At 46.3% G+C, this 12616-nt stretch overlaps 1 protein-coding gene across 1 annotated transcript; it reads right to left on the bottom strand.

Moving 5' to 3' along the window:
* Window positions 1-62: 62 nt before the first annotated feature.
* Window positions 63-10247, bottom strand: KNSTRN (kinetochore localized astrin (SPAG5) binding protein). The gene is made up of 9 exons (XM_059372115.1): window positions 10039-10247; window positions 9756-9850; window positions 7224-7353; window positions 6239-6286; window positions 4939-5044; window positions 4621-4714; window positions 2614-2675; window positions 1582-1656; window positions 63-849 (listed from the first exon to the last, which is right to left on the bottom strand). Exons 1-9 carry the CDS (start codon window positions 10245-10247, stop codon window positions 718-720), a joined length of 951 nt encoding a protein of 316 aa, XP_059228098.1. The 3' UTR covers window positions 63-717.
* Between the last annotated feature and the right edge of the window lie 2369 nt (window positions 10248-12616).

The following is a 12616-nucleotide window of genomic DNA, read 5'->3' as shown; positions in this document are numbered from 1 at the left end:
CCAAGAGTATTCGGTGGACATGGGTCAGTTAAATGGCTTATTTTCATTTCTCAGTGTTGCAGTCTGGATTGTCACAGAAATGTTTATTTTAAAAGTAGCACTTAATAAAAAATAAAAGCAGAAGTGATTTAGATTAAAAGCTCCAAGTTGTATTATTTCAGGTAGGTGTTACTGCTATCTAAACCTTCACCCTCATTTATTAAGCCATTTCCAGTAACTTCACGTTCATTCATTTAACAATGAGGTCTAGAGCCCAACCAGGATTAGACAAAGTGTGTTCCAAGTTAGAAGGGGACAGCATCGCTTCTCAGTGATGTCTCCCATGGAGTCTCTGTATTCCACGGTACAATTAAGGTTTTCTTCCTATGCATCTGAATGTGACCTTTGGGATCGTCTGGCTGTGGCTAGTTTAGTCTCCTGATTCTAATGGCCTGCCGTTCGCTTTGTTGGCTAGAGGGTCAATCCAAGCTTCTGGGGACAGAGGGGCTCTCTTGTTGGCCTCGATTCTGTATGTGCAAGGTTCAGGAGGGCCCATCAGTCTGAGGGGGGGCGCACGCTTGCCTAAAGGAGGAACCGCCATTCCAGCATAGACTGTCCTTAATCCTACTGCAGAAACTGTTTCCATTCTGGGGATAGTGAGTCCTAGAAGGTCATGGCCGAGAAGCAGATGTCCTACGTGGCTTCCTCTGTGGGAGCCATCTGGTCACTTGCTTTTTATCACATTTCTAATAGCTGTTCCATTTCCTCAAGGGCTGCTGTAAAGTCATTTACTTGACTGTTACATAACGTCTGCTGTTCTAGGAACCGGGCTCTCTCTTCTTCTTTCATCTTCAACTTTACTTTTAAGGCCTGCATGTAAAGACATTCAGAAAGGAAGGAAGAAACAAACGAACACCCACAGGACTTTGAGTCACACGAAAGGCAATACCATTTAAGGACACTATGCTTCTCTTCCCTTGAGAAGACGATGCGAATATTGACATGAGATTTTTCAGTCTTAGATCTGTTTATCTTGGCTGGTTTTAGGAATGGTCTCTCTTTACTACAGACTCCTATATCTAAACTGGAGCCATGAAATCCTCTAGGATTCAGTGTACTGGCCCATGATTCTTCCAAGCAGTCCAAAGCAGTCTAGACTCAATCCGGGTTTCCTATTACAGATTTCCTTGAGATACCAAGTTTCCAAAGCAGAGCTGTCACACAGGTCCACCTCATACACTGAGTAACCTAGTGTTTTGTACACTGCCTCAAGCCCTGTAGATGTGAACATTTCTGAGTGTTTGGAAGAGAAAATCAGTTGTTGAAAAAAAATGGTGAAATCAGTGAAGTCTTGGAATTTAGTGAATAGTAATGCATCAATGTTGGCTTTTAAATTATGACAAATATACTATGATAATGTATGATGTTAATATTAAGGGCACTGAATTCTCTGTATTTATCTTCGCAACTTTCCTATAAATCTATGATTACAAAGCAGTTTATTAAAAAGAAAGAAATGTATGAAAAGGAAGAATCCTCCAGAGCCCTACCCACCATGGTGGGAAATGGTAATCCTGCCTCAAGGTGATGTCTGCCTCTCACCTGTAACTCTTCCATCTGCTTTTTGGCTGTTTCATTGAAAAACTTCAGCTCATCTTGCAAAGTTTCTAGCAGCAACTAAGAGGAAAGTACAATGTAGTAACAAATCGTTACGGATACGTGAAAACTTTCTTCATATAAACTAATCTCTTCATATGAAATGAGAGTTGATTAGATGATTGCTAACAATCCTTCCATTCTTTCAGGCATTTACTGAGTGTCCCCCATGTGCCAGGCTCTTTCTTGGGGCACCCCTGGAGGAACTCAGTCCAAGTGATGGACAGATCACCCTACTTCCCTGTGCTCTATGTTACACAAAACAGAGTAGCCATTGAAGAGGTGACTACTGCCCTAGGGGGTGGAGGAAGCCTTCTGTAGCTAGAATTCTATGATTCTAAGATGACAACTGATCTTCCTGGTGAAGAGGGCATAGAATCTCAAAGACTTTAGCCCAAACAACCACCTTCCTACTTACTACTGGAGAAGCCAATTTTACTCCAGGCTGGACCTTTCCATCCTACAGTTCTCAATAAATGGCCCAGGGGAGAAGTTTGGTAAAGTGGAGAAGAAAGAAACCAGAAAGTTCTCTATACATGTCCATGTTAACATGTGAATTAAAAGGGTGCCTGGGTGGCTCAGTGGGTTAAGCCTCTGCCTTCAGCTCAGGTCATGATCTCGGGGTCCTGGGATTGAGCCCAACATTGGGCTCTCTGCTCAGCAGGGAGCCTGCTTCCCCCTCTCTTTCTGCTGCCTCTCTGCCTACTTGTGATCTCTCTGTCAAATAAATAAATAAAATCTTAAAAAAAAAAAGTATCTTAAAGTAGCACATTTTCAACTCAGACTCGCTCAACATCTGTAAGCACAAAGTTGCCTTCCAAGTGAAATATGCTATTTGGAGTACACATAGCTGTCTTCCACTATCATGGAAAATAAATGCGGCTTCCTGGGGTTTGCTGAGCACGTGGCAGAGCCCTTCTTGGCCCGGCAGAGCCCCACAGTCACTTTGCCTCCGCCCACTCACACCCATGCCCTCACCATAGAGTCCGTGTGATCGGTGGTGGATCCTTGCTGTGATGCCAGGGCCTCACTGCCTAAAACTGATGCAAACGACAAAGTCAGCCTTGCTTAGGGAACCGCACCTAAAACAAAAACTAAAAACCCCTCCATGGACAAGTACAGGAGTATTCATGAGGGAAACTTCTTGAAGAGTCTGGCAGTTTTCTCCTTGGCAGGGTCACCTACACCTACCATCAGAGCTTTATTTTATCTCCCTCCTCTCTAGCTTTGGATATGGTTAAAAGTTCATTCTGCTTTCCCTTCAGCTTAGCAGAAAATTTGTACAAACGAAATGTGTCATTTGAGTTTTTGTTTTTATAATACAAAAACCCATTTTTATTTAAAAAATTTTTTCTAGGGGCGCCTGGGTGGCTCAGATGGTTGAGAGTCTGCCTTCGGCTCAGGTCATGATCTCGAGGTCCTGGGATTGAGCCCCACATCAGGCTCCCAGCTCAGCAGGGAGTCTGCTTTTTCCTCTCCCTCTTACCCTGCTGTGCTCTCTTTCTGTATCTCTCTCAAATTAATAAATAAAATATTTTAAAAAAATTTTTTCTGAAGATTTATTTTATAGAGGAGAGAGAGTACACTTGAGTGTGGAGTGGGGTGAGGGGAGGAAGGAGAGAGAGAATCTCAAGCAGGCTCCCTGAGAGCCTGACAGAGGGCCAGATCCCACCGCCCTGAGATCATGACCTGAGCTGAAATCAAAAGTCCCACACTTAACCAACTGAGCCACACATGCACCCCACAAAAAACTATTTTTTAAAGGTTTTGGGGCTTGGAGCGCATGGGTGGCTCAGTTGTTAAATGTCTGCCTTCGGCTCAGGTCACAGTCCCAGGGTCCTGGGATTGAGCCCTGCATCGGGATCCCTCTTCAATGGGAAGCCTGCTTCTCCCTCTCCCACTCACTTGTGTTCCTTCTCTTGCTCTCTGTCAAATAAATAAATAAAATCTTAAAAAAAAAAAAAAGTATTTGGGCTTAAGAATTATTATTTTTGGTAAAAGTAGTACATATGCATTATAAATTAAAATAATATAAAAATGTGGGACGCCTGGGTGGCTCAGTTGGTTAAGCAGCTGCCTTCGGCTCAGGTCATGATCCCAGCGTCCTGGGATCGAGTCCCACATCGGGCTCCTTGCTCCGCAGGGAGCCTGCTTCTCCCTCTGACTCTGCCTTCCACTCTGTCTGCCTGTGCTCGCTCTCGCTTGCTCGCTCGCTCTGACAAATAAATAAATAAAATCTTTAAAAATATATATATAAAAATGTATGGTAACATGTTAATCAGCAGCATTCAAACTCAGTGTTCCTGAATCCAGAGAAGCCTGGGCCCCTTCACTGGGTATTCTCAGGCTCCTCAACTCAGTCTGAAGCTCTTGTACAGTCCTTGGGCAATTCCTGCTTCCACTCCCATTCTTGCTACAGACTCTACTCTCTAGGGACAGGGTCAGAACCAAAATCACATTTAACCATTGCGATTCTGCTGATGAGCCAGGTTTAGGAGCCCTTAATAAAGTATCACTTCTGTCTTTTCCCACTTGGGAAAGTTACTTTGCTATCTACCTTGAAAAAAAGAAAATACTTCTGGTTTATTTGCAAGGTCACACTTGTTGGCACCAAATGAATGGCATGAATGAAGTGTTCAGATAGGAGATAGTCCTCTGTCCACAACCACAAGGGAACAAAGAAAAGCTCCTCAGGGCATCTGGCTGGCTCAGGCTACAGAGCCTGTAACTCTTGATCTCGGGCTTGTGACTTCAAACCCCACATTGGGTGTAGAGATTACTTAAAAATAAAGAAAATCTTAAAAAAAAAAAAAAAGATACTCCCAATATTTCTTGCTTTGCTAAGCACCCTGCACTGAATGGCCCAGCTGATGCTAGGCTGGCACTCTAGACAGACAGTCCACAACCACTCCCCCACCCCTGCCCCACCTCAGGAAGGGGCACATGCACTGACTCCTCCGAAGGCAACCGTGCACTGTCTCTTACCTGGGTTGAGGCCCTTGCTCTCCAAAATTGCCAAACAGTTGTCCTGAAACTTCTCCAGCAGCTCCACCTTTTGGGTCAGGTCCTTCAGTTCTCCCTATGGAGGTGCCATACAGACAGTACAGACCTGTTCCCCTTACAGGGTGGGTGGGGGTTTCTCTCCTTCCCCTGCTCTGATACCTGCACAGCAAAAGCCTGGCTTCTTTCTTCCTCTACTCGGGCCCCCGGGCAAGACAAGCTTCTCCTGTCCTGGGGCCATCCCACCAGAGGCTAGCCATTGCCTAGTGCGGTGATGACAGAGGTCTGGTGGTGGTCTCTTACCTGAGTTTCAGTCAACTTCTGATGCAGCTGCTTGTTGACGGCCTCTAAGAGCTGGTTCTTATCCTTGAGCTCTTCCTCTGATTTCTGTTTACTCAGTGGTTTGTAGCTGTAATGATAATTTGTGTTTAGGTGAAGAAGTGGAGGTATAAGAAAATGGGCTACAGAATCATCCAAACAGGGGTTCAACTCTTGGCTTCATTATATAGTAGCATCTGACCCTCAGTAAGTTACATAACCTCTCTTGAGACTTTGTTTCCTCATTTCTAGAATTAGGATAATACCCACAACTCATAATTCTATTACTGTGAAAAATAAGAGAGAGAATACATGTAGAATTCTTAGCACAGGTAACATAGTAAACAATAGTAAACAATAAATAATAGCCGACACATAGTAAACAATAAATAGCCATCATCATCACTAACTTTTCAGTGCCCTCAGAGTCCTTCTTGAGTAGTATTTTATCTCCAGAACTTTAAAAAAAAATTATTTTTTAAGTCATCTCTACACCCAAAGTGGGTCTCGAACTTACAGCCCCGAGATTAAGAGCTGCATGCTTGGGGCATCTGAGTGGCTCAGTCATTTGAGTGCCTTACTCTTGACGTTGGCTCAAGGTCATTAGATCGAGCCCCATGTCTGGGCTCCACGCTCAGTGGGGAGTCAAACATGCTTGAGATTCTCATTCCCTCTCCCGGTGCCCCTATCTTGCTTGCACATACTCTCTAAAATAAATCTTTAAAAAAATTAAAAAGAAAGAGTTACACGCTCTACCAACTGGGCTGGCTAGGGCCCCTATCTTCAGAACTTTCAAGACATGCACAAATAATAGATTTGGAATTAGAACCTACTTCTATCAATTTTCCAGCTTGTATTATTTCTATCTTCAGAAGCAAAATAGACAAGCTATCCTCAAACAGAGAGATGGATTCTCCCCCAGGATTTCTACTACCACCATTTTAAAGTCACTAACCACATGCAATGCCTCATATCCCGTAGGCTCACCCTCCTATCCTCCTATCCACGGCTATAGGTGGCTTTGAAGTCCAATCAGCAGTGAACCTGGCATGGAACCCAGAAAGCTCCTGTCTGGTTCTCAAGATGGGAGCCTCAAAGATCCTAGCCCTGCCAGTGGTTCTCAAACCGGGCTGTGCCTCCCCACTGAAAATTCCACTCAGATTTTTGGCGTGGCACCCAGGCTGTCATACAGTAAACAAACTTATGAGTGATTTCTGAGGCACAACCAGGACTGAGAGCCTCCACCTTAAAATGGTGGCCAACTTTTGCTTACCCTGCTGCTCACCTCTTTCTGAGGTTCTTCCTCGTGCCAGGGTCTGCAGCTTTTACCTGCCTAGAGAAGCAAAAACAAAGAAATCATGATGTTCACTCCTCTTACTGTGATCATTTTGCAATATATACAAATAGCTAACCATTATGTTGTGCATCTGAAACTAATACAATGTTGTGCATAAGTAGACTTGGGGCAATTAAAAAAGTAACAAAGAGGGCATCTGGGTGGCTCAGTCAGTTAAGCCTCAGGTCATGATCCCAGGGTCCTGGGATTGAGCCCTGCCTCCCGCTCCCTGCTCAGTGAGGAGTCTATTTCTCCCTCTCCCTCTGCCTGTTGCTCCCCCTGCTTGTGCTCTCTATCAAATAAATTTTTTTAAAAAAGTAATAAAGAAATCAGAGAATGGTAGCACTGCTGTTCTGTGTGTTGTGAACAAGGCAGAACAAAGAGCCTGGATTTCTGAGGAAAAAACCAGAGACCATATACAATGCCAACAGCTTGAGAAGCTCAGAGGGCCCATGTGCTGTCGTTTGAGCCTAGACTATTGGAAAAAGGCTTATGAATAGGGAATGGGCTCCTCTCCTGGCCCACCTCAATGGCCCGACTGACCTGCTCCTGCTCAGAGTGGTATAGCTACGCCCTGTCAAGCTGGCTGACATGGGAACTGAGTATAGGGAAACAAGCACGCTACCTGGGACAGGACGACACTCAGACAAGCAACCTGAGTTAACAAGCAGCCCCACACACCCCGACCACCACTAAAGCCTGGTGTTTGGCCAGGGTCTGGCTATTTGCACACTCAGAGCAAACAAAGTACCTCTTATCCTAACCCTTGCTGGGCCTCCTCGGAACTGTTCGACACAGACGGTTCTAACACACCGCTGTTCAGGGCCACGGACTCCGACTGCCTGGTGCTCTCAAAACCCCTCTTTTCTAAATCTTGATACCGAGCAACCTCTAGCAAGATGTTCTCATTGGGTACCAATGATTCAACTCTCACCCGTTCTCTCGTCTTGGTTTAGTGACTTTTATAACATCGTTTTCTGAACCTCCTGAATGAAGTCTGGAAACATCTGCTTCCTTGGACTTAACAGGTAGCAGGCTCTTAGAAGTGGCTCGAGTTTGTGTGTCTGCAAAGGAAGACAAGCTGCTGAGACCTCAATGGTCATGACTCAACCGAAGAAATGCTATGTCAGCTCCGTTCCAGGCTGTCAGCACCCTGTATTTTCTGGCCTGTCTCAATTTGCAAGGACTAATTCAGAAGAATACACTTCTAGACTAACGGGGGATGGAAACCAAAATCCTTGGAAGGTGATAGTGCAATATACTTGAGGATAGCCAAAAGCCTGATGATCTGGCAAACTGAACGGCCAAGGGGACAGGCATGAAAGTGGACATTGATACAAGAGAAGAATGAAAAGAGGGGTCACATAGCTGTCAGCAGGGCTGATGCGCAGCTGGAGCCTTCCTCCAGGACCAGTGGAACCGAAACACCTTGCAAAAATCCTCCGCCTTCTGCCCTCTGCCCGCTCTTCAGAGGCTACACTCAAGCTGCTGCGAAGTTCTCCTTTAACGGTTGCATAGTTGTTTTTAATCTTTTTATTCATTTTTTAAAGTAGGCTCCATGCCCTATGTAGGGCTTGAACTCACAACCCTGAGCTCAAGAGTCATATGTTTTATCAAGTGAGCCAGCCAGGCACCGCAGGTCTCTGTTTTCAAGTAAAAGGTAACCTTGGGGGAACATATTTACCTCCTCTTCTGAGTATTAGTAAGTTATGCACAGTAACACATCCTCCCCCAGATGAAAGGGTGTTAATAAAGTGATCAAAATGACCACTCTTTGCTGACTGGAATCAATTCTAATAATCTGTACTTGCTAAAGCCTAAGGACTGCATTGTAGAAAAAATTTAGCAGGACTTAACAAAGACTATCTTCTTGAAATGAGAGATGTGGGGCACCTGGGTGGCTTAATGAGAGAGGTGGGGGACCTGGTGGCTCAGTTGACTAAGTGCTTGCCTTTGGCTCAGGTCAAGATCCCAGAGTTACCGGATTGAGCCCCGAAGCAGGCTCTCCAGCTCAACAGTCTGTTTCTCCCTCCCCGCCCTCTCTCAAATAAAATCTTTTTTAAAAAATGAGAGATGCTAAGGAGGGGAAATGGATAGCTGGTCAAGGAAGGAAAAGAGACTTGTTCTTCATGGCATAATATTTTCTAACTTTGGACTCTTTTTTACATGTGTATATTAGGTAGGCAAAAACCGTAGGAGATAGCCTTAAAATGTTAAACTGTTGAGGTTATATATGATCATAAAACTGGGACAGGGATAGAAAGCTGAGATTAAAAACTTCCAACTTGGCTGGGGAAAGCCAGTCTCCACTCAAAGAGAGGGCACTGCTCTCCAAGGCAAAGGCTGTTGCAGGAGCATGCTCCCCTCTACCTCCCAATAACTCCTAGGTCCTGCTGATGCCAGATTACCATTTAGGTGTTCGGAGGTCAGGTAAAACCAACCAACCAACCAACCAACCAACCTTTAAGCCTTTTGAGGAAACCCTTTTTATTTATAGATCAATCCTCTACTGCTCATCTACCAGCAGCACAGAGTCCCCTGGGAGGAGTCCTAAATAGCTACTTCCAAATCTGCCCCCACAGGTTCTGATGTTTGAAGCTTATTTTGTGCCCTGCTCTTGAGATTAAGGAGCTCAAGAGCCTACATGACTTTCAACCACAAGCCCAGCAACACAAAGCAAGATGGCAAAGCAATCAAAAATTGTTTTTAATCCTATTTCTTTTCCCAAGGTTATGGAAAACTCTGGCTAGGCTTGGCCCCTCTCTCTTACTTCACCCAACAATTGATTGACAATTTACTGTATAAGTGACACGGTGCAGAAACAAATGTGAACGAGACAAGGTGCAAACCCTGGTGCCTCCCAGAATCACACTTCTCAAAGGACTCTCTTCCCTTCTCCCTGACAACAAATCCAGTCCCTCCAGGTAGCCCAGATCTGGAAATCAAACTGGCAACTGTTTAAAAAGGGATTCCTGGGGCCCTGGGATGGCTCAGTCGGTTAAGTGTCTACCTTCAGCTCAGGTCATAATCCCAGGGTGCTAGGATTGAGCCTTGCATCTGGCTCCCTGCTCAGTGGAGAGCCTGCTTCTCCCTTTCCCCTTGTTTGTACGCGCTCGCTCTCTCTGTCAAATAAATAAAATAAATCTTAAAAAAGGGGGGGGGGATTCCTAGCTTGAGGAAATAATACTGTGAAACAATCAGCAACTTAAATCTAATTAGTAAATGCAGCACGATTAGGTTCAGGAAGTGGAATGGGGGAGGGCACGTCTAAATCCTACGACAGGGCCCTTGCCCCAACAACTCCCGTCATAAACCTAGACAGCCTAGTTCTAGCGGAGGTAGCAGGTTGTCAGAGCTGATAAACTGCCCTTTCCCAGACCGCGCCCCCCTTTTCTGGCCACTGGTCTGTTCCCTCGTACTCCTCCGCCTGACCACCCCGCTGGGCCAGGGCTGTGTGGATACCCACCTGCCGGCAGGCCGCCGCTCTGCACAGCGGGGGGCTGCAGAGTGTATACTGTCTTAACCACGCTGGTCATCGTAACGAGGCGGCGCAGCTGAGGTCTGAAAGGTGCAAGGTGAACGTTACCCTGGGTTGGGTTTGGGGGCCAGAGTAGGTGGAGGGCCCCCGGAGAGCGCGACCTGGCCTGTCTCGGCCAGGGAAAGAAGTCGGGAGAAAGAAAATTCTCCATTCCCAGACCACTCCGCCCGCCCCATATCTAGCTCCATCCCTCGCCCCGGGAGAGTCGAACCCAGGCTCCTGCAGCTCCTGCCCGCAGCCCTCGTTGCCCTGGTTCAAAGGATGCTCCTCGGTAACTGCCGCACCAGCGACCGGGTCTGCCGCCGGGCTTTCAAATGGAAACTTCCGGTGATTGGGCGGGAGGGGGCGCGGTTCGCGCTCTGTAGGCGGCCATGTTGTACGGCTAGCCGTGCTGGGGACCACGCCTTTGGAAGCTGCCATGCTGTACGGCAGGTCAGAACTGAGGCAACAGCAGGAGCTTGTAGGCTTCGGGTGTCAGAGGCCCCAGGTCTGGGTGGGGGAGGGGAGTGGTGCACTTTGCCTGCCTGAAAGGAGCCATGAGCCGCCAGCGTCATATTCCGGGCTTGAGACATAAACGCCATCGCTGTTAGAGTCTATGTCACAATCCTCTTTATTTGTTGGCAAGAGCAGAGGAGTGTTTGGTTGCGCAGGGTGGAGAGTAGCCAGTGAGGTTTAAAAAGGGTCTGTGGGCGGAAATCGCCACCTCACCTACCCTCAGTCCTAACTTTAAAGATTATTTATTTGATAGAGAAAGCATGTGATCGGGGAAGAGGGAGAGGGACAGGGAATCTCCAGTGGACTCCTCGCTGGTGGGGAGCCCCAGGCGGTACTTGATGTCACAACCTTGAGATCATGACCTGGGCCAAAACCCAGAGTGGGGGGCTTAAGTGACTGAGCCACCCAGGCACCCCAGTCCTAACTTTAATAACACTTATCCAGATTTTTTTTTTTTTTTTTAATGTATGCTCTATGACCAACGAGGAGCTGGGACTCACAACCGGGAGATCATGAGTCCCAGGCTCTACCGACTGAACCAGCCACGTGTCCCAAAACTTATCCAGATTTTAAGCAGAGATTCAGAGCTACTCCTAGAGAACAGGTCAGGGTTTTCAAGCACTTAAGGCACTCGTTCATTTTACTCAGTAAATATTTAATGAGCGCCGGCTATGTGCCAGACCATTCTTCTAAGAGGACAGATGGAGGAGAAGTAACAAATATCCAGACTGACTTTGGCTTTGTCCTCCTTGAGTTTACAATCTAAAAAATGGAAACAAAAAAACCACACAAACTGGGGCACCTGGGTGGCTCAGTGGGTTAAAGCCTCTGCCTTTGGCTCAGGTCATGATCCCAGGGTCCTGGGATTGAGCCCTCATCAGGCTCTCTGTTCTGCAGGGAGCCTGCTTTCTCCTCTCTCTCTGTCTGCCTCTCTGCCTACTTGTGATCTCTGTCTGTCAAATAAATAAATAAAATCTTTAAAAACACACACACACACACACAAACTTATTAGTTACATCTCAAAAAAATCTCAAATAAATATATTTACCAATTGTAGTAAAACTATGAAGGAAAAGCACAATGTGCTATGAGAGAGAAAATTGGGGAAACAGTTGAAATTGGATAGTCAGGAAAGACATCTAAGGAGATATTTGATTAATGAAAGATGGATGAGAGTCTGGGGCACCTGAGTGGCTCTGTGGGTTAAGTGTCTGCCTTCGGTTAAGATCATGATCCCAGGGTCCTGGGATCAAGCCCTGCACGGGGCTCCCTGCTCAGTGGGGAGACTGCTTCCCTCTCCCTCTGCCCCTCACCCCTGGTTGTGCCCTCTCGCTCTCTCTCAAATAAATAAAATTCTTAAAGGGTGACTGGAGTTAACCAGATAAACAGTGGGGGAGGGAGGAAAAATGTGAAGTCACAAAGCAGGAATGACTAGTTGGGAATGAAAGATGGGAGGAAAGCAGTACAGATAAAGCTGGAGAAATAAGAAGCCAAATGGCAAGGTTTGCAGACTGAAGATGAAGAGATTAGATTTCACTTTTTTTTTTAAGATTTTATTTATTTATTTATTGGACAGAGACAGCGAGAGAGAGAGAGAGAGAGAGAGAACACACAAGAAGGGGGAGTGGGAAAGAGAGAAGCAGGCTTCCCGTTGAGCAGGGAGCCCAATGAGGGTCTCATTCCCAGGACCCTGGGATCATGACCTGAGCTGAAAGCAGACACCCAACGATTGAGCCTCCCAGATGTCCCAAGATTAGATATTTATCTTAAGAGTAATGGAAAGTCATTGAAATACTAGAGCAGGAGAATGTTATTCAATTTATCTTTTAAAAGCTTACTGTGACTACTTCATGGAGAAAGGTCTGAAGGGGGTAAGGGCAAAACTGTAGAGATAGTTGGGAGGCTGCTGCAATCATTCCCATGAGAGATGATGGTGGCTTGGCCATGAGGGTGCTGGTAATAGTGAGAGTGCAGAGGCCACTTTGAGGCAAACAGGCTGGAGCGATGGAATGCAGGAAGAGCCCACAGCAACACCTGGCTGAATACAGACGGACCCATCAGGCCACCCACCTCAAAACCTCCCTAGGTCCTAACTGACCAATGGGCTCCTACAACTAGGCACAGTTACCAAAAAAGGGAAGATTCCATAGTCTCAAACTGTCCTCACCTTCCTTCCTTAAAAACAGCTCCCACCCACTCTCTCCTGGCAGACAACCTCTCCTCTGCTGTCCTCCCCATGGCTCCCTTGTGGCATATTCAATAAATGTCTATCTCTTTTGTTTTGCTTCAGGTGA

Source organism: Mustela nigripes, chromosome 13 (assembly GCF_022355385.1).
Source record: "Mustela nigripes isolate SB6536 chromosome 13, MUSNIG.SB6536, whole genome shotgun sequence".
In the NCBI taxonomy this organism is placed as follows: Eukaryota; Metazoa; Chordata; class Mammalia; order Carnivora; family Mustelidae; genus Mustela; species Mustela nigripes.
This window is presented reverse-complemented; position numbering and strand designations above follow the sequence as displayed.